The sequence below is a fragment of the Monodelphis domestica genome, chromosome 7, assembly GCF_027887165.1.
Source record: "Monodelphis domestica isolate mMonDom1 chromosome 7, mMonDom1.pri, whole genome shotgun sequence".
In the NCBI taxonomy this organism is placed as follows: domain Eukaryota; kingdom Metazoa; phylum Chordata; class Mammalia; order Didelphimorphia; family Didelphidae; genus Monodelphis; species Monodelphis domestica.
The window spans coordinates 259,794,147-259,817,383 of NC_077233.1; the positions used below are offsets into that span (position 1 = coordinate 259,794,147).

The 23,237-nt window shown below is 35.2% G+C and overlaps 1 protein-coding gene across 9 annotated transcripts in view; it reads right to left on the reverse strand.

Annotated features, from left to right (window-relative positions):
- Nucleotides 1-23,237, reverse strand: part of TDRD7 (tudor domain containing 7) — a 123,264-nt gene that overhangs the window by 60,200 nt on the left and 39,827 nt on the right. For all 9 annotated transcript variants that reach the window (XM_056806687.1, XM_056806686.1, XM_056806684.1 and 6 more), the window contains 3 exons: nt 18,673-18,865; nt 6,985-7,058; nt 4,423-4,644 (listed from right to left, as the gene is read on the reverse strand). In XM_056806687.1, the coding sequence (XP_056662665.1) occupies nt 4,423-4,644; nt 6,985-7,058; nt 18,673-18,865 (489 nt within the window). The remainder of the gene's footprint in view (nt 1-4,422; nt 4,645-6,984; nt 7,059-18,672; nt 18,866-23,237) is intronic.

Consider the following 23,237-nt stretch of genomic DNA (forward strand, 5'->3'; position numbering starts at 1 on the left):
TTCACCATGCCGCCACCACCTTTGAAGATGAGCAACGTCGACGTCTTGCCGCTGCGCGTGAACGCCGACACCAGGCCACAACCGCATCTCCCGTAACAACTGGCGTCCCAGGCCCCGTGTGCCACAGACTGTGCGCCTCAGTCTTTGGACTCCAAAGCCACATGAGGGTACATCAATAGATGATAATGCACAAAGACAATCGTCATTCTCGGTCACTGAGAGACTACCACTAACTAACTAACTAACTAACTAACTAACTAACTAACTAACAAACAGTGAATATGAAGAATTCTGAGACATGGCAAATTATATGAAATAATGAAAAGTGAGGTAAGGGAAAATTATATGTAATAAACAAATGAAGCTGAATAGTGTATAATTTTAATGACCAAGCTGGAAAAGAATGGGAAAGGGAGAGATATTTAGGGGAGGAAATAAGCATCGTTAAGTACCTACTATGTGCCAGGCACAGTGCTAAACACTTTACAAATGTTACTTCATTTTATCTTCATAACAATTCTGGAATGTAGGTTTACCCCAACTTTACAGATGTGAAAGCTGATGCAAAAAAGGGATGAGTGACTTTTTCAGGTCATAAACTTAGTAAACTGAAGCAAGATTTAAACTCGGGTATTAATGACTTCAGACCCAGTGCAGTGCTCTGGCCACTGCATCATTTAGCTATCTTAAAAGTTGAAAAAATTAATTTCCCTCCCTTTCATCAAAGAATTGAGCAATTATGGGTGTGAAAGATTATGTGTGATGTCAAATGTAAGGATTGTGTTGGTTGGTTTCCTTGAATTGTTTTTTCTTTTCTTTTTTTTAACTTTTGCTACAAGGGAAGACTGGTTTATTTTATTCATTCATTTATTTATTTTTAAATCCTTACCTTACATCTTGGATTGGTTCCAAGGCAGAAGAAGGGTAAGGGCTAGGCAAAGGGGGTAAGTGACTTGCCCAGGGTCACACAGCTGGGAAGTGTCTGAGGCCAGATATGAACCTAGGACCTCCCATCTCTAGGCCTGGCTTTCAATCCACTGAGCTACCCAGCTTCCCCCGGAAGGCTAGTTTAGTAGCAGAGGAAGGAGCATATTTGGCAATGAATATGATGTTAAGAACCATCAATAAAACAACAACAAAAAATCACACACATAGTTTTGATAGGACACCATCATATCCATCCTAGTAATGGCTTACAGGGACCCTGGTGCTGAGAACACTGGAAGGCAATCTTATCAGTTATTTACTGGAGAGGGTTCTTATAATGCTGTAACAGAAATCTCAAGAAATATTTTTGTCCAAAAAACTTTTTTTAAAATAAGCAATTTCCTAAATTTTGATTTTCAAATTATGATGAAAATCTTTGAGAAAAAAGTTATAACATATGCTAGTGTTAATAGTATTTGATTATCTAGTGTAAAACTGAGGAAATAGAATCTGTGGAGATGATGAAGTTCCTACTGTACAAATACTTTCTTTTGTATACTTTGCTACACAAAAGGCAATGTTAAACAAATATTATTGGTAATAGGATTTGGGAATATGTATATTTTAATTAAAAATAAATAAAAGCATATATAAACTCACTAAAGAGATAAATTTAATTCATTTCTCTGTATTTTAAATCTCACATAAAAAATGTTGGGTCTGAAATATGAAAATGCTTCATCATTTCACAACCGATTCAGATTGCAGCAAGCACATTGTTCATGGGGTCTGGCAAGAGTCCAAGGTGATGAGTAGTGCTATACTGGGGTGTCATGGTGGCTCAAGGGATAGAAAGTCAGATGTGGATATTGAAGGTCCTGGGTTCAAATCTAACCTCAGATACTTCCTAGCTGTGTGACCCTGGGCAAGTCATTTAACCCCAGTTGCCTAGTGCTCACTGCTCTTCTATCTTGAAATTGATACTTAGAATTGATTTTAAGACTGAAGGGAAGGGTTTAAAAAAAGTTATACCAAAGTGACAGCAAATGTCACCCAACATCAGCCTAGAGGAAAAAAGTTCGAAAAATTAAGAGCTATGGAAGAAAGAATTGGAAAGAGAATTAACCAGCTCAGTGCAAGATATATAAAACCCTGGCCAAGTTAACAAATACCCTAAATTATTGTCGTCATTGAGTCAGTCATTTCAGTTGTATCAGATTTTGTGACCTCATTTGGTGTTTTCTTGGCAGAGATATTGGAATGATTTGCCATTTCTTTTTCTACCTCATTTTATAGATAAGAAAACTGAGGTAAACAGGGTAAAGTGACTTGTTGGGGTCACACAGGAAGAGTCTGAGGCTGGGTTTGAATTCAGGCCCTTCTTGCTGCCAGGCCCAGTACTTTGTTCACTGTGCCACCTAATTGCCCCACCTAAAAATTAGAAAGAACTAAATAATGATTCCATTAGCAGACAACAAAAATGGTTGTTTTTTTTTTAAGTCAGAAGACTGAAAATTTTTAGAAGAAAATATAAGGTATTTACAAAGGAAACAAAACAAACAAATCCTAACCAAGGAAAGAGATTGAGAAAATTTAAGAAATATCCAGTTACCTGAAAGCTATGACCACAAAAAAAAAAAACCCTCATCACATTTCCAAAAAATCATGAAATAAAAAACTGCTTAGATCTCTTAAAACCTGAGTATAAAAACCTCAAAACAAACAAAAAAATTCAGAAGTTACCTCATGAAACATACCCCTAAATGAAAAGAGCAGGAATATTATAGCCAAAATCTATAGCTTTCAGGTAAGAAAAAAATAATGATGCAAGCAGTCAGAAAGAAACAATTCAACACCAACCTCAGCCTCAGACTCTTCCTGTGTGACCCCAACAAGTCACTTTACCCTGTTTGCCTCAGTTTTCTTATCTATAAAAATGAGGTAGAAAAGGAATTACACAAAATTTAGCATCCATCATCATAAAGGAACAAAGACCTTGAAAAACAATACTGCCAAGAATAACTTAATCAGCAAAACTAGTATAATCCAATGTGGGAAAAACCCCTCAGATATTTAGTGAAAGAGAATTTGTATGCATTTTTAATGAAAAGCCCAGAGCTACGTAGAAATTGTGAAATACAAACACAGGAGTCAAATACAAAAAGGTAAATATGAATGATCATAAAGAACCAAACCAGCATAAGTTGCCTACATTCTAATATGGAGAGACTATACCACCACAGGAGTCATAAAGGGTTGTCTTTTCAGACAGAGCCCCTGGGAGTTATTTAGTTATGTTCTGATGATATCATAAAAAAAAAAAGCAAAAGTAGTAGAAAAAAGGGGAGAAAAGTAAAGGAAGGTTAGGGATAATCATCTCACACATTTGGTACATGAGTAGAAGTCTATACAAACAGGAGGAAAGGGGGGATGAAGCATCTGACACTTGGAGGAGGGAGGAAATGGGAGGGAATATAGATAAAGGTCTTAGATATTGGTCTTAGGCAGAATAAAATCTAAGGATAGACAAAAAATATTTATAGTTCTTCTTGTGGTAGCAAATAACTGAGGGTACCTTGAATGATTGAACAAGTTATGGTATATAAATGAGATGGAATACTATTCTGCTATAAGAAAATGATGAAGGGGATGGTTCAGAGAAACATGGGAAGCCTTATATGAACTGATGCAGAGTGATCAGAACCAGAAAAATTCATACAAAGTTAACATGGTAAAGAAAAACAATTATGAAAGAATCAGCATCTTTATCTTTGATCAGTGTAATCACCAACATAATTCCAAAAGACTAATGATAAAACATTCTTCTCACATCTAGATAAGAAGTGAAGATCTTAGGAGCACATAATGAGACAGAATCAAGAGAACAATTTATACAACAACAAAGTGGTAAAGTGAGAAACCTGGGAAAATTTGTATGAACTAATGGCAAAGAGGTATAACAGTACTAGGAAAACAATTTACACGACAATAATATTATAAACACAAAAAACTATGACTTAGGAACCCAGATCAGCAAAGTGATTCCAGAGGGTTTGTGATGAAGCATGCTATCCACCTCCTGAGTGAAAGATTTGAGACACTTTTTTTTTTTTTTTTGGTGAGGGGACATGACTGATACAGAAATTTGTTTTTCTTGACTATTCATTTTGTATAACAGGGGCTTTATTTTTCCTTCTTTCTCAACTGATTGGGTAAAGGGGTATAAAGGAAAGGGAGTATTTTTGCCGATTAAAAAAATTTAATTTAAAAAAATGACAAAGACTTTCCAAAATGGATACTGTTATTAGCTTCTGCACAATTATATTCCTCTATCTACTACACAGTGATAACATTTGCTATTTATCAACTTCAGATATGCTGAAATTGAGACAATGTCTATAAAATGCTTTGTACTCCTTGGATAAAAGCCAATATGTCTGACAAAGTATCACTACTATAACATTTTATTTGGGAAGATGGAGTAAAAAAGAAAACCTACCGTGCAAATATGAGGCCAGTGTTCAAATTGTTGAAAAACTCCTTGGTTAAGTTCTTCTTTATACAAGTCTTTGTAAAACTGTGGAAGCTTTGATACCCAAATGCCATTGTTATGCTTGTTTAATATTTCCTTAATTCGCATCTGAACCTCATCCATTTTATAAGTATTAGTCACAGGAGGCATGATGTTTGTTTTCTGAATAGTCTCATTTAAATTATCTTCAAAGCAAAAGATTGAAAGAATTAACCAAACACTCAGTATGTTGTATAAAGATGAAGGAAAAACACGTCATTACCCAGTACCTTACCTATGACCATAGAATCATAGACTTAGAGCTGCAAGGAAACTCAAAGGTCATCTGGTCTAACATCCTTTTACAGATGAGGACACTGAGGCTCAGAGATTCAGTGACTTTCCCAAAATCATACAGGCAACAGTAAACTACAGACCCAGGGTCTTAACCCAGATTTTCTGATGTTAAAGCCAATCTTTCTATTGTATTACACATTTGTTTATAACTTTTTCTGTTTAGTATTCTACCTTTGGAAACACAACGGGCTTCTAGGATTGAGAAAGCTGAAAATAGGAGGCAGAAAGATTAAGCTGCAAAGGAGGAGAGCAAACTCATCACCTCCATACAGTAAAACAGGTGGGAAAGAGCCATATTATAGAGGTGTTATCCATAGAGGTATTAACATTCTGTAAGTTTGCTTCAGTTTACTCTGAAACAACAGGCTGATAGCCTTGCTTTGAAAGAACTGATAAAATATGTATTTCAAAAATTATTTTTCTACTTTGTCTAAATTTTTATTTTTTCTATTTTATGCAGTATTGATAGAAAGGCAGTAACACTTGTTTACATTCCAGAACACTTTTATATACTGTAGTTTATAAAAATTACTCATCCAGTCTGTAAAACTTGTTCAATTTTCATTTTTGAAAACAAATCCAAAGAAGTAATGTTTGTAATAAATAACAATAAAAGTTTATATTTATATAGTTTTTTTGAGTAATACATTCATATCCATTATCTTACATGATCCTCACCAGTCCTATGAGGTGATAAGTAAAGGTTAACAAAGTATTATTATGCCCATTTTATAGGTAAGCAAATTGAGCCCTCAAGTACCTTATCCAAAACCATACAGCTAGTCAGTGGCAGAGCCAGGCTGAAGACCCAAGGCTTTTGATTCCAAAAATCAGGATTCTCCACTATGTTATTGTCATTACACCAAAAAGTCCCCTCTCTCCTTTCTTCAGGACTCTAACTCTACAAGCTAGTTCAGACATGAGATTATTGAAAGGATTCAAAACACGGCTAGGGCGATTCTAGAGAGGTCCAGTGGCCAAAGAAAGGTTCACAACCCAAGGGTGTGTCCTCCTCCCAAGAGACCTCCTTCCTAGAGGATTAGTTTTATAGTAAAACTTGACTGTACTGCCTCAGAGATATTTTGGACTGAAGATCTAGTTAAGTATACTCTGGTCACTCTTTGGATCTGCAATTATCCAGCTCTACAACTCTGTACTGACTTTTAAGTACACTGATTCTATGAATGACATTTTCCTCTTGATTTTAGCCAGATGTTATTCTATAACACTCTTCTACTTACTAAATGCATGTTGTTCATTTATTTTATGTAAGCAAAAATATTGTAAGAGTTTTTTAAAAGGAAACCTACATATTCTTCTTTCTCACTGGAAATCAGCTACTTTGCTTAATTTAATTTGCCTAACTAAAAGGAGAAAGACTGAGTTATATATTGAGAAGATATGAGTACTGAGTGGAGCAAGTTGTCTTAATATTTTAAGAGTTGTGTAATGCTTTTCACATTTCTTCTGACTTTGTGATTGTAAATAAAACAAGCAAATTAAAGCCAAATTTCAAATAAAAATATTCATGTCAATGAAATATGGGTTTCCTATGTAAAAATCAAATTTCTTTTAAAATTTCATCTTCCCTTCCTGAAACTGAATGACTTATAAAATATTTGCCACCCTGGATTTTTTTTTCCACAGAGTCCCTACAGAGCTTCAATAAAAACAAATATAGTTTGAAAACTATTGGACTAATGTATTTTTCTACTAAGTCTCTACTGACAAAATATATTTCTGAAGCATTAGAATGCAAAACAAATACATGGAAATTAAATCACATTTTTGACTGACCAACTGAAAAAACTAGAGATAGAGTTCTCATAAAAAGGTCCATTACCCTATATATATCACCTCACATTTACTTTGTATATGTGATATACAAAAGCAGTGATTAAAAAAAAGTAGAAAGTAGAAAGAAGAACAAAAAATATCTTTGCATGTTATCACTGTAGTCATACAAAGTTAAAAGCCTGTTTACCAACTATCCTCATGATTGTCATATCGTGAATTTTTCTCTACTCCCTCTTAACCAATTACTGTACCTAAACAGCTACATGGGAATTCTGTAATCACAGAGAGGGAAGAGATGTATTCACAGGATGCCAGGAAAAGGGTGAAAAGACAAAGTGCTTCATTTCTTGAGGTATAACATTGGCCAAGAGGAAATATATAGCAAAACATACCATTTATATCCTTAGGAGAACTTCTTGATAGATGCACCTGAAATACTGGTGGAAGGGCTGCTTTGGGATTAGACCTAAAAAAAAAAAAGAAGTTGTATAGTTAAAGTTCTAGCCATATGTAATTAGATTTTCAAAGCTGTATCTTTCATTTAAAGTCTTTAGTTTCATCATTAAAATATTTAAAAAACAATAATGATTGTGAGAAATAAAGCATCTATCCATTCACCAAATTTGACAATGTTATATCTAATCTTGGAAATCTGAAAATTCCCCATCATTCTTATGGGACTTCCACACCTACAGAAAGAAAAACACCATCAGACAAAAGGAAGATCTGTGAAGAGGTTCTCAAGAATATTAGTAATGAAAAAGCATTCAGAAATTGCACTATTTTCCTTAACCACATAAAGATTTAAGAATTAATGAATCTCCCAAATTAGAATTGACAAGAAAGGCAGAATGCTCCAACAAAAAGAACACTTAACTAGGAATCAAAAGCCCTGGATTCTGGTCTAACTTAGTAATTTTTGCAAGTCAGAAACTCTGGAGCCTCATTTTCATTATCAGGAAAATGAGAAGTTTAGATTCAGAACAATGGAACTAGAAAAGCATTAAGGGTATCAAACTGACCAATAAGTCCCCCCATCAGTTCTAAAATTGTAGGATCTTATAGTCTTTAATCTCATAGAATGATAAACTAAATCCTCTCCAACCAAGTTTTTTTTCCTCATTAAGCAGTTGATAATAGGTGGTCAAACCAACCTAACCTTTCTGCCTTGAACAGATGAAAGACAGTAGCCATCTTGCCCATCAGTTTTTCTGAGAGTGTTATTTCACAAAGTCTAGCTGTGCATATTCATATTTTATTTTTCAGTCAAAAAATGTATAGCATTTATCTCATTAAAGCATGCAGATCATTTTTAAAAGTTTGATAATAAAACTCCTGTTATTCTGTTACAGAATAAATCATGTTGCCCTGTATTTGTAAGAGCCTCACATATCAGTCACTTTTTACTATTTTTATGGGTTTGTAGTCCTTCTCAATTAAAAATGTAAAAACCTAGAGAAAAACATTACCTTAAAAATAAATTAGGCACAAGAAGGTTTTGAGTATAGTGAGGAGCTCTGAATCATGGGTAGAATCCAGTTTTTAAAAAATTTCATTTGACTCTCAAGACATTTTCTAAAAATGACGTATCTGCTAGTTGCTCACTAATCATACTTTATTAATATTAACTTTAAAAAGTCTATTATATAACTGAAAGTTGAAGAGATAATATGTTCTTTGTTGTGGAGGTTGGCACATTCTCAGCTTAGCACTTCCTATATCTCAAGACAGATGTTAATGCATCTTTCTTGTTTAGTTGTTTTCCAGTCACATCTGACTCTTTGTGAACACATTCTTGGCAAAGATACTGGATGTTTACCATTTTCTTCTACAGCTCATTTTATAGATGAGGAAATTGAGGCAAACAGGGTTAAGTGATTTGCCCAGTTACAGTTTGTATGTGTCTGAAATTGGATTTGAACTCAGGAAGATGAGTTTTCCTGACCCCAGCCCCAACTGGCCTGCTAAGGCATTCCCTTAGTACTATATTTTTGACAGATTACTTTGATAAAGAGCATATATATTGTAATGGAAAAAAAAAACCACTGGATTTGGTATCAGAAGACCTAGATTAAAATTCTTCCTGTATCACTCATTACTTATATGACCTGGGCAACCTCTGAAACCTCAATTTCCTCATCTGCAAAATGAGATGGTTAGACCAGACAGCCTCTAAAATTTCTTTCAACTTTAGTTCCATGATACTACAATGAAACAGGGGATAGAGGAGATGGAGAAAGAACTAGCAACAAAAGCAATGGACCTAAACTAACTGAAGTTGTATGTGAGGCTGGGCTTCTGGTAGGCATGGCAGGTCTGATTTGTGCTTAGGAGAAGGTAAATAAAGGGGAAGATGTGACCTAGAAGAACCAAACAAAAGAGTAGAAATAAAGGGCAAGCAGGCTGTGGAAGGGGGGATCAGGGATTCAGATGCCAAGTTGAATTGGTCAATTTCAGTCAGCCATGGTGGGGAAGGGGAGGAGAGAGAGAGAGAGAAAGCCAGAGACAGAGAGAGACAGAGAGATAGAGACAGGGAGGGAGGGAGAGAGAGAGGGGGAGGGAGAGAGAGGGAGGGGGAGAGAGAGGGAAGGAGGGAGAGAGAGAGGGAGGGAGAGAGAGAGGGATGGAGAGAGAGAGGGAAGGAGGGAGAGAGGGAGGGAGGGAGAGAGAGAGGGAGGGAGAAAGAGAGAGGGAGGGAGGGAGAGAGAGGGAGGGAGGGAGAGACAGAGAAAGAGACAGAGAGGAAAGAGGTAATAGTATGTGCAGCACTCAGGGAAGATGAGAACAGTTAAGGGGAAGGAGGTGATAGAGGTTATCATTCCTGTTTGTTTCCCTCCACCTTCCATTCTTCCCTTGGCTATTTTCAAGCATCCCTCTCCCCTGATATCTTTTTTCATCTTTTTTCTTATCTTTCTTCTTTTCTCTAATTGCCCCATGTATGTCAAACATATGCCCATTTATTTTTTCCTCTCTTTTAAAATTTCCTAGAGTTCTTAATTATCTCTAAATTTTATACTAATAATGCTTCAGAACAGTATTATATATATATATACATATATATATGTATGTGCTAATTAAATTTTTACTGATTAACTCAGAAGCTAATTTTAAAACAGGTTATTACTCATAGGATGTAACACATTTAATTATTTGGACTGTTAAAATTGGAAAACCAAAGCCAAGGTAATACGACAATCCTAAATTACAGGTGGAAGCTGGAGAGAGCCAACAACAGTAAAGAATCTTCATCTGTTACTATAAGAGTCCAGTGTCAAACCTCCCTAGAAACCCCAAAAGGAAGTAAGGTTGACACTACAACCCATTCAGTCATGCAGTTTGGCCATTTCACTATCAGTCCATTCTCAATGATAGAACTAATATCCCTTTCCTAGTCACCTTTTTCCCCCATGTTATCTGCTCTTATTAGAATGTAAACTCCCTGAGGGCAGGGATTGTTTCTTTTTTAATCTTTGTATCTCCAGCACTTGGCACAAAGTAACAGCTTAATAAATGCTCTTTCACTGATTCATTTTTTTTCTTAATTTTTTAAAAAGTAATTGGTTATTTTCTAGACCAAGAAAGAAAAGAAAAAGAACATTAGCTAGTGGTGGTCAAAAAGATTGAAAGCCATAGATCGGAGGAAAAAAACAGAAAAGCAAGGCAACAGAGTCCAGAAGCTGATTTGGACCTCAGGACCATCTAATCCAACCTCTACCTGCCCAACAATGCATCCCATGGCACTCTAAAATGAGGTCATCCAGTCTTCCTTTGAAAGCCTCTCATGAGGCAGCTTATCTTTTGTGTACCTCTGACCGTTGGAATGAATTTCCTTATAATAACCCTGTACTTTTCTTTGAAAACTCATTTGCTTGTGTTTGCTTCTGATCAGAGGCCAAGCAAGATAAATTTAATCCATTTTTGTGTCAGAAGAAAAATAGCAGTGACAAAAAAGAACAGTTGATAATGGGGAATGAAAAAGGGAGGCAGAATAAACCTAGTAATAAGGGAGTAGTAAAGCATAATAGCAAGAAAATGTAGTCTCTAAGTGAGAGGATGGTAGGAAAATGAAACAATCTACAACAGCCTGTCCATCATTAAAGAAGCAGGAGTATAATTTATACCAGCCTACTACTCTGTACAAGCCATTATGTCATATGGTTTCCCAAACTCCTGTTTAAAAAGCAAAGGAGAGAAGCATCGATGATGTGCTAACACCAAAGGAAAACAGATGTTTAGAATACTTTATGACTTTACTTTTAAAGATTCAGTTAAACTCTTAAAGTTTGATCCCAAAATTCGGGTAATCTGCCACCTGAAAATACAGGCTAGTGAGATCATGCACCCCTAGCAACATCCAGACTTGAAAGGTATCTTGGTTTGTCTTTTGGCCAAAGAAAACATAATCAGAAGATTCCTTAAGGTTAGGAATGAAGGCAAGAGGAGATATAGGCTGCAGTTACCCAAAATTTAGACTAAAAGAGTAAACAAACTAGAAGACAGATAAAGGATCTTACACCAGAGAGTATAACTTCATGAGATGGGAAAGAGTTCCTTGCAATGTGATGAAGAATCTACTTTAGAGAAATTGATAAATTTAGTAAAACAACTTAGTTAACTCCACATCAAACTACCTATATTTAACTCTACAAAGCATTTTTACTGATAGTAAAGGCTTCAAAGCATGTTCTTAGATCTTGCCATTTCTACCTTTTCTGGATCTAGGAAGATCAGACTGGAAATCACAGGTCTAAATGTCTGCTCTTGCCATTTTCGACTAAAAAGATAATTTCCAAATATTTCTCTTTAGCTCTGTCCTCCCTCTTTAAGCATATCTTTAACTTCCTACTAGTTATTTCTGCTTGAATATTTGACTTTCAACTCAACTCAACATATTTAAAACTAACATCCCTTCATTCCAAACTAGTATCTGCCTTCCTTTAAAAAATAAATACAAAATATATATATATATATATATATATATATATATATATATATATATATATATATATATATATCACTCACACCAAGCTTGAAATCTTGGAATCCTTGACTTTTCTCTTACCTTCATATCCAATCAACTCCAATTCATGTCACTTTTTTCATAAGTATCTCTTATATCTATATCTATATCTATCCTTATTTTTATTCTTGTAGCTACTGCCCTAGTCTAGTACTTCATGATCCCAGAATGGGATTACTGAATTAAGTTTCCTACCTGATTTCCCTGCTTCCAGTCTCTCTGAAACATTATATTACTGTCAAGTTAAATCTTTCTAAAATATAACCAGTTGCATAACTCCCTGGTTATGTCTTTTCTCTATGAATACACATTCAGTATATTTCCTTGCTACCTACTAAATAAAGTCCAGACTCTTTTAATTTGGCATTTGATGTCATGTACAGTCAGGTACAAGTTGCTCTTTCCAACTTTTAACTACCACCTACTGTACTAAAATGAATACTTCATTCCAGTCATACTGGTCTACTATTCACTGTGTCTTGAGAAGAGTATGTGAGCTCCTATCTCTGCATCTCTGGTAATACTATAAATCCTGCCTGGAATGACCTCTTTCTTCTTTATACCGATCTACAATTCATCGAACCTTCAGGTCCCCTAGCTTAAGACTCACCTCCTTCTCTAACTTCTCCAATTTACTATCATCTCCCCAGACCCTGCATTCTAAAGGTATTGTCTTTATCATTTTGGCTTTTTCACAGTTCTGGTACTATTTCCTTCACAAAGCCATCACCCTAGCCTAGTCCTCTCTTCTCACCTGGCTGATTCCAACAGTCTCCCTGCCACGAATTTCTCCATTCAACCCCTACACAAGAATGAAATGGATAAAGTCCAATTCTGACTCATTTCCCCACTCAAAGAGATAGCATAGCTTTGGCTACAGTGTTTATTGCTTCTGGCATAAAATATGAGCTCTTCTCTTTGCTATTAAAGCTCTTTACAATCAAACTCCAGCTTACATTACCAGAATTATTACATATTTCTTCCCATTGTATCTTATGCTTCCAGCCAAATCAGCCTATTTGCTGTCCCTCACATATAATATTTCATTCCCTGCCTTGCCCAGATCCAGGACACATAATTCCTCTGCCATAGAATTCTTTGCTTCCAGCCACACTCAGCTCAGCTTAATCATTACCTTCTATATACAAGCACCTTGACCAACCTGCCAATTAAATTACCTCATATTTACTTGAAATACATTTTATATTTACTTACGTGTATGCAGATTGTCTGCTCTGATAAAATAAGTACCTTAAAAGCAAGGATTGCTTCATTTCTGACTTTGTTTTCTCAGCTCTGCTATTAGATTATATGACAAATTAATTTTAAATTATTTTTTAGTTCTATTGGCTGACCTTAATTGTAAAAATAGATAAATGGAATATCTCACAATTCTCTCTTAAACATAAATCAAAACCTAAATAATTAAAAAAAAAACTCATGTGGCTCTCAATTGAGTTTTTCTTTGTGCTACCACCAGTAGAATTTTCCTGGTAGAAAAACAATTTTGCATTCTATCCTGGATCTCAGTTTAAGGTAAATCATACAGATGTGAGCTATAGTTTCACTAAAGTTTCTAATGGCTTTGATTCTAAGAGACCCCTTTTATACCTTCCAATATTATTTGCAGAAATCAATTTTACCCAATGAAAAGAACACTGGATTTGGAGTCAGAAAATCTGAGTTGAAACTTAGCATCCTGGGAAAGTCACTTAATTTCTCTAAGTTTCAGATTCAGCATATGGAAAATGAAGGAATTGGCTTACCTTGAAGCTCTAAATTTGGGATTCCCCCAATTCTCCACTTTTCAATTTCACCCAACCCTAAATCCTAAAGACAAGTTGATAAGGCCCTAGGGGACTCTAAGCCATATATATATAAAATACTTTTTTGTGGCATTAAAATCACTAGAATGATACCATATGGAGTGTTTCCACCTAGTAGTAAAAGGAATGAATCATACAGGCTAATCTGTTTGGCCCCTGACTTGTGGAAATTAAAAAACAAAAACAAAAACAAAAAAACCACAGGGTACATTATCTCTTAGTAAGAAAAAAGGTTGTTACTAGGGGAATGGTAGGTAAGACCTAATAGTTTTAGGGACAGACTATACCTGCTTGTTCACAAGCTATGTGTCCTATTGTAAAACTACCAAGAAAAGTCTTAGGGCCACTTTCCTAGTATTTATAACTCAATCACATCTGACTCCTTAAGACCTCATTTGGTTTGCCATTTCCTTCTCCGGTTCATTTTATAGGTGAGCAAACAGGGTGGCCAGGGTCATATAGCTAGTAAGTGTCGAAAGCCAAATTTGACCCTCTGAACAACTCTTGAAATAAGTGGATGTTACTTATTATTACTCTCATTTTACTATCCAGGAGTCTCTTCCTGACTTCAGACCTACTACTCTATCCACTATACTACCTGGGTCTCCCATATCTACTCTAAAATTGCATACAGTCTGCCCTCTAAGATTTCTTTCCATCTGGAAACCTACAGTATCTTGAAAAAGCAAGTTAGGATAACAAATAGAGCAGATAAGAGAGCAAGGGTAAAGAAAATAAGATGACCAACACCCCATCATTATAATTGCATGCAAGGAAATCCAGGTTGCTTAAATATCATTATTAGTAGGGGTATAGCTGGGCATTTGTACCACAAAGTTGCCTATACTCCACAAAGGGTAAATACACAGAAAAATGTACTTGGCATAGGGAGTTAAGCCTAGCAAGGGAAACCAGATGCCATTTTGAACAACCCATATCTGAACAAGAATTCCTTCTATAACATATACTACAAACTTTCAATCCATCTTTTGTTAGAAAATTTCCATTAAGTGGGAACTCACTACCTTACGAAAGAATCCATTCTACTCACTTTTTTGCTACTTCCACCTATTGTCCCTAATTCTACTTCAAATGAAATAGAACAAGTCAAAGTCTTTAGCCCTTAAATTTCTTGCTGACAACTGTCACACCCGCCCCTAAGTCTTCTTTGTCTTTAAGATAAAAATCTCAAGTACCTGAACTGATCTCTTTGACACAAACTTCATAACCATTTTGGATGCTCTTGGATAAATAATAACAACATTTATGTAGTACTCGATCATTTGTAAAATGCTTTATGAATATTATTCTCATTTGACACTCAAAAAAACCTTCTAGCATTTCAGTGGGTTCTGAAATGATTTGTTTAAAAAAAAGTTACATTGCAACTGATTAATATGAGAGAAGATGAAAATTTACTAGTCGAATGTCAACAAAAATCTTTGCACAATTGGTGGAATTGATGGATCCTTTGCATTAAAGGTTTGAAAAATAAGTGTCACAATTTAGATGACAAACTTTCTGTATGGATCTATGAACTTGAGAGGTATCTTTCAGCCATGACAACCATTAAAAACAAATATTAAAACAAAGTGAATGTTGAATCACATCTTCAAATTGCTGTACCCCAGTGAAAAACCAAGATTTTTGTTTTGTTTCCAATTACTTAAAGTATAATTTATATGCTTAATGAGAAAAATAAAGATTTTGTACCATTAATAAAATATTTTCAAAGCATTTCATGTTTATCTCATCCTTACAAAATTTCTATTTATGGGTAAACTTTATAATATACTCATTAGTACAGTGGTACTAATTATAAACAAAATATACACGTATACATAGATATTATAGAACATAAACACTTTTTACTGAGAGTAAAATAGGAGTGACAATAGCACCCACCCACCTCAAAGTATTATTCTGAGGATCAAATGAGATAATGTGAGTATGTATGTAGAAACTTAAAGGGTTCTACAAATATGAGTCATGATTATTTGGACCCAGGAGGTCAGACACCGTATACACACTTTACTATTTTTAGAAGAGACAAATAAGAATATGCTGATACAATTAATAAAATTGGATATTTATTATATGTCTACTCGGTGTCAGGCACTGACAATACAAAGAATGAAACAATCCTATCATCTACACTAGAAGATTACTTTCTAATGCAGTAGATAAGGCAGGTATGAACATATAAAGTATAAATGTAAGGTGAATAAATATACATTCAAGAGGCAGCTAGGTGGCTCAGTGGATAAAAGAGTCAGGCTTGGAGGTGGGAGGTCCTGGGTTCAAATTTGGCCCCAGACACTTCTAGCTTTGTGACCCTGGGCAAGTAACTTAACCTTTATTGCCTAGCCCTTACTGCCTTAGGACCACATAGTATCAATACAATACATAGTATTGATTCTAAGACAGAAGTTAAGAGTTTTAAAAATAAATAAATGTTCATGTATACACACACACACACACATATATATATAAAGTGATTCTATAAAGTGATTCTTTTTATAACCATTAATAGATTTCTTTCTCCTTCCAAGGAGGGTTCATTTCACTGATTGACAAGCATTTGGCAAAGACTCTGGCATCTGACGGGTGCTTAAAAAATAAATACTTGATTGAGTAGAGAAAAATTTCCCAGTTATGTTGGGAGAAAAATCCGAGTAGTCTTCCCTCAGTGTACTCAAAGTATGTTCCCAGAACAATTCTGCAGAGGAAAGAGATTATAGCACCAAGGAGGGAAACTCCCCAAGGAAGGTAACAAGCAAAAGGACATATTCCTTTACTAATTAGCTACTTAATTTGTCAACATTTTGACTTTCATATATAACCAGTTTTTCTTCCCTCTTACCACCCTACCCAGACAGAAACTGAGAAATCAATCATGAGAAATATCTCCATACATTTTTTCCTTATGGTGTCAGAGAATTTTCTAATCTGAACAAGACTTGTCCTTGTTTGAATGGATACATATTAAATGAAAGGAACAGATCTGATAATTGATTTAGGCTCTACTCTAGGAGTAGAAAACTCACCAACTTCCTCTTCTACCAACCAGAAGTCATATTGTCTATTCTTTTTTTTTTTTAATTTATTTGTTTCCTTTCTAAATTCCCAGGGCTAGAGGTGCAGTGTACACCCTATCCCCCAATTCTCTTCCTGGTCCCAAACAAGACAGTGACAGGGAACCTTTTAAAGATGGAGTGCCAGGCCCCAACCACCCCCACACCCTCCATACTAAGTGCCATGACCATGCTCCCCTCAACATTCTATGTGCCCACTGAGTGCCGGCGCACTCTGATTCCTCCCTCTACTTCACACGGGGAGGAGGGAGGAGGAAGCACTCCCATTGGACTGCTGGGCAGGGAGGCGGTGATGCACTCAGGCTTGGGAAGAGGGGGAGAGGAGTGCCCCAGCTGCACCTTCCTCTGGTTTTCCAGTTAGGAACTCTGGCAAACTCTATGCTGCAAGGAAGGTGGCACTGGGTCACAGAGAGATTTTTGTGTGCCATCCCTGGTACATGTGCCATCAATTCACCATCACAGCAATAGGAGATAGATGGAGTTAGAGCTGTAACAGTGAGTTGGTCCTTTTTCTTAACTAAGGGCTAGGGTACAAATAAACTATTGCAGATATGTATGTAGCTAGGAGGTAGAAAGGCTAAATAGGTGAATATTCATCAGTTACTGAATTACTTATTAAGGCATAACAATAATGATTATTTATCTTTAATGTGATTACCAAGGAGCAATCTGTAAGAAATAAAACTGATGGTACAATTACTAAGCTACTCCATTACTTTTCAACAGACTAGCTCTAAAATGTTAAGTAATGTTAATTGAGCATGATGGCAGTTTAATTGACCCCAAAATGAATATGCAGATACTACAATAATGAACACAAATATAATGCCTAACATATAAAAATGTAATTTTATGTTAACATAAAATGTGTTCTTTGTAACACCTCTAAATAGTTATCAATTTGATAAAATAAAATGGAGGAGGGGACATGTCTTGCCCTTTTTCTACTCAGTGCTTCCATCTTATCCTTGGAATCCCAGGTTCCATCAAAAGCATCCACACCATTCATAGGAAGAAAGAAGAATGAATACATTTCTCCTTTAAAGTTTATGGAATCAAGGTTAGGCATCTCAGCAGATAGAGTGCCAGACCTATAGTTGGGCAAACCTGGGTTCAAATCTAGCCTCAAACACTGGTTGTGTGATACCCTGGGCAAGTCATTTACTCCCATTTGCCTAGCCCTTGACTTTCTGTCTCAGAGTTGTTACTGTGACAGAGCTAAAAAATATTTTTTAATGTTTATGAAATCAAAACCATACAATATTATCTTCTTAGCTGCTGGCTCTTACAATTACAGAATGTATGTGCAGACAGAGATTGGAACATAATAAAACAGGATGATTCAAAGAAATTTTCGAGCTGGAAGTAGATTTCATTTGCTCTAACTAGCTTATTTTACAAAAGGTACTCCTGCCCAAAGAGTTCAAATTATTTTTCTAAAATACTTTGACTGATTAGTGGCACAGAACCCAACTCTCCTAACTCCTACTTTCTGGCCTTTCTTCTCTAAGATCTTATTAACTGATCACAAGTAAAAGAACATAGGAATTTAAATGTACATATAGTGATATAATAGAAAATTAGCATCTCAATTGTTTCACTTAAAAATTAAAAAAAGTAATTACAGTAAAGTTTTCATAAAAGTTGCACAATATATTAGGGTACCATTTTGAAACAATCTGATCATTTCAACCAAAAGATGTATATACTAATTGGGAAGATGGAAATCATGGAAAAGGTATAATTTCTATTATTTACAGAGGAAGTATTAAGCACTAGTTATACTTGTTAAGCAATTTATTACTGAAAATGTTTAAACTGCAGGGTGTGGTAGAGCTTAAAGTCCTAACTGATAGGCTAAAACTTTGCTTATTTTGTTTGTTCAGTGTTATTCCAATCCTAAATACATCAGGTACTTTAAAAAATATTAGGAATGCATATTAAGGGTCAAATGACTACAGAATTGTATAGCAGAGAAGCTGAGATTTATTGGTGGGGTTTTACTCATTTAAGATTACATATTGGAGTGCAAGTGAATTCATATTGAAATAATTTGATAAATATTTACTTAAAAGTAAAATTAGACTTATTTGGCAAAACATTTGATTTTTGTGTTTCAAACAAACTATGTATACTAACCTATTTATCATTGTCACATGTCTTTGCATTGGCACTTCTCTGGACACCCCACTTCCAAGAGTAGGAGGCAAGGTATATGGTGACGTTTCATTACCAGATTTAACAACTTTCTCTCTTAAGAGTGTAGGTTTTTTGCTGTCTCTTTCAGACTCTGAAGAAAATCCTGGTTGTCTGAGCGTTGCTTTTGGTTTTCCTATAAAAGACATACAATATGGGATCATACATACTTGCTAAAACTCAGTATTCATTATATCACTATTTTGCTTTCAAACATGTTGGCTATTCGGGGTCTCCTACTCCTCAGCTGAACTAACATTCTAGGCCATACCTTGTCTACTACCCTAACTAGCAAATCATTTTCTATACATAATCCATTTCTTTTTTTTCCTTTTATTTGGTCAATTTCAAACATTATTCCTTGGTTACAAAAATAATATTCTATTCCTCCCTCTCCTCCCCCCCCCCCCGGCCTTCCTGTTGCCAACTCACAATTCCAATGGGTATTACATGTGCCCTTAATCAGAACCTATTTCCATGCTGTTGATGTTTGCACTAGGATGTTTATTTAGAGTCTATATACCCAGTCATAGCCCCCTCAACCCATGTAATCAAGCAGTTGTTTTTCTTTGGTGTTTTTACTCCCACAGTTTATCCTCTGAATGTGGATAGTGTTCTTTCTCATAGATCCCTCCGGGTTGTTCAGGATCACTGCATTGTCACTAATGGAGAAGTCCATTAAATTCGATTGTAAAACAGTGTATCAGTCTCTATGTACAATGTTCTCCTGTCTCTGCTCCTTTCGCTCTACATCACTTCCCGGAGGTTGTTCCAGTCTCCATGGAATTCCTCCACTTTATTATTCCTTTTAGCACAATAATATTCCATCACCAACAGATACGACAATTTGTTCAGCCATTCCCCAATTGAAGAACATCCCTCATTTTCCAATTTTTTGCCACCACAAAGAGCGCAGCTATGAATATTCTTGTACATGTCTTTTTCCTTATTATCTCTTTGGGGTACAAACCCAGCAGGGCTATGGCTGAATCAAAGGGCAAAGGGCAGACAGTCTTTTAGCGCCCTTTGGGCATAGTTCCAAATTGCCCTCCAGAATGGTTGGATCAATTCACAACTCCACCAGCAATGAATTAATGCCCCCACTTTGCCACATCCCCTCCAGCATTCATTACTTTCCATAGCTGTCATGTTAGCCAATCTGCTAGGTGGGAGCTGATACCTCAGAGTTGTTTTGATTTGCATTTCTCTGATTATAAGAGATTTGGAACACTTTTTCATGTGCTTATTGATAGTTTTGACTTCTTTGACTGAAAATTGCCTATTCATGTCCCTTGCCCATTTATCAATTGGAGAATGGCTTGATTTTTTTGTAAAATTGATTTAGCTCTTTGTAAATTTGAGTAATTAGACCTTTGTCAGAGGTTTTTTGTAATGAGGATTGTTTCCCAATTTGTTACTTCCCTTCTAATTTTGGTTACATTGGTTTTGTTTGTACAAAAAAAATTTAATTTGATGTAATCAAAATTATTTTATATTTTTGACTTTTTCTAAGTCTTGCTTGGTTTTAAAATCTTTCCTTTCCCAAAGGTCTGACATGTATACTATTCTGTGTTCACATAATTTCCTTATAGTTTCCTTCTTTATGTCCAAGTCTTTCACCAATTCTGAATTTATCTTGGTGTACAGTGTGAGGTGTTGATACAAGCCTAATCTCTCCCACACTATCTTCCAATTTTCCCAGCAGTTTTTATCAAATAGTGGATTTTGGTCACAAAAGCTGGGATCTTTGGGCTTATAGACTGTCTTGCTGAGGTTACTTACCCCAAGTCTATTCCAATAATCCTTTCTGTCTCTTAGCCAGCCAGTATCATATTGTTTTGATGACCACTGCTTTATATAGTATAGTTTGAGAACTGGGACTACAAGGCCACCTTCCTTTGCAATTTTTCCATTATTTCCCTGGATATCCTTAATCTTTTGTTCTTCCAAATGAACTTTGTTATGTTTTTTTCTAATTCAGTAAAAAGGTTTTTGGGTAGTTTGATGGGTATGGCACTAAATAGTAAATAAAAGTTTGGGTAGGATGGTCATTTTTATTATGTTAGTTCATTCTACCCATGAGCAGTTAATGTTTTTCCAATTATTTAGATCTAGTTTTAATTGTGTGGAAAGAGTTTTGTAGTTGTGTTCATATAGTTCTTGTGTTTGTCTTGGCAGTTAGATTCCTAAGTATTTTATATTATCTAGGATGATTTTAAATGGAATTTCTCTAATTCTTGCTGTTGAGATGTGTTGGAGATATATAGAAATGCTAATGACTTATTTGGGTTTATTTTGTATCCTGCAATTTTGCTAAAGTTGTTGATTATTTCCACTAGCTTTTTAGTTGATTCTCTAGGATTCTTTAATTAGACCATCATATCATCTGGAAAGAGTGATACCCTGGTCTCTTCATCATTGCCTATTTTTTATTATAGTTTTCTTTCTCCATTTATGACCTGCCTGGCTTTGGAATCATTACCATATTTGTGTCATAAAAGGAGTTTGGTAGAACTCCCTCTTTGCTTATTATGCCAAATAGTTTGTATAGTATTGGAATTAGCTGTTCTTTGAATGTTTGATAGAATTCAGGCCCTGGGGATTTTTTTCTTAGGGAGTTTTTTGATGGCTTGTTCAATTTCTTTTTTCTGATATGGGATTATTTAAAAATTCTCTTTCTTCTTCTGTTAATCTAGGCAATTTATATTTTTGAAAATATTCATCCTTATCACCTAGATTGGCATATTTATTGCCATATAATTGGGCAAAAGTTTTTAATGATTGCTTTAATTTCCTCTTCATTGGAGGTGAGGTCTCCCTTTTCATCTTTGAGAATGTTAATTTGGTTTTCTTTCCTTTTTTTTATTAAATTAACCAGTACTTTGTCTATTTTGTTTGTTATTTCAAAATACCAGCTTCTAGTCTTGTTTATTAGTTCAATAGTTATTTCACTTCTGATTTTATTAATTTCTCCCTTAATTTTTAGGATTTCTAATTTAGTTTTCTTCTTTAATTTGTTCGCTTTCAAGTTTTTTGATTTGCATGTCTAATTCATTGACCTCTGCCCTTCCTAATTTGTTAATATATGAACTCAAGGATATAAATTTTCCTGAGTACTGCTTTGGCTGCATCCCATAGAGTTTGAAAAGATATCTCATCATTGTCATTTTCTTCAATGAAATTATTGTTTCTATGATTTGTTCTTTAACAGATTTTGGAGAATCATATTTAATTTCCAATTAATTTTTATTTGGCTCTCCATGTACCCTTACTGATCATTATTTTTATTGCCTTATGATCTGAAAAGGCTGCATTTATTATTTCTGGTTTTCTGCATTTGTTTGCCATGTTTTTATGACCTAGTATATTGTCAATCTTTGTGAATGTACCATGTGCTGCTGGAAAGAAAGTGTATTCCTTTTTGTCCCTATTTATTTTTCTCCATATATCTATTAACTCTAATTTTTCTAAGATTCATTCACATCTTTTACCTCTTTCTTATTTATTTTTTGATTTGATTTATCTAAATTTGATAGTGGTAGGTTCAGGTCTCCCACTAGTATAGTTTTACTATCTATTTCCTCCTTAAATTTTACTAGTTTCTCCTTTAGAAATTTGGATGTTATACCATTTGGTGCACACATGTTGATTAGTGATATTTCCTTATTGTCTATACTCCCTTTTATCAGGATGTATTTACCTTCCCTATCCCTTTTAATCAGGTCTATTTTTACTTTGGCTTTGTCAGATACCATGATTGCTACTCCTGCCTTCTTTCTATCAGTTGAGGTCTAATAGGTCTTGCTCCAACCTTTAATTCTGACCTTGTGAGTATCTACCAACCTCATGTGTATTTCTTGTAGAGAACATACGGTAGGATTTTGGATTCTAATCCACTCTCCTATTCGTTTACATTTTATGAGTGAGTTCATCCCATTTACATTCAAAGTTATGATCGTCACTTGTGAATTCCCTAGCATTTTGATATCCTCTCCTAGTTCTTTCTGTCCTTCCTTCCTTTGTTGTATCCTTTTAAACCAGTGATTTACTTTTAATCAATCTCCCTAATCCCTCCCTCCCTTAATATGCTCTCTGGTCCCTCACTTTTTGTTCCCTTCTTGTTTTCTTAGAGCCTGTTAAGTTCCCTCCCCCCTCTCTCCTTCCCTCCCTTTTTTGTACTCCCCCCCTCCACTGCCCTCAGTTTTCCCTTCTCACTTACCCTGAAGGATTAGAATTCAAGATCCCAATGGATATAGATGCTCTTCCCTCTCAGAATTGATTTTACTAAGAGTAAGGTTTAAGTATTACCTATTAGCATTCTCTTCCTCTCCTTCTTATAAGATTATTCTTCCCCTCCCCTTCCCATGTGTATCTTTGTGTGATAAAAACTATCCTATTTATTTTATTTTTTCAAGTATCTCTTGGTGCCATCCTCGATTTCTCCCTCCCTTTTTCTTTTTTTGCATATCATCTTATAGCCCTTAATGCCCCAATATCTTCCTGTGAAT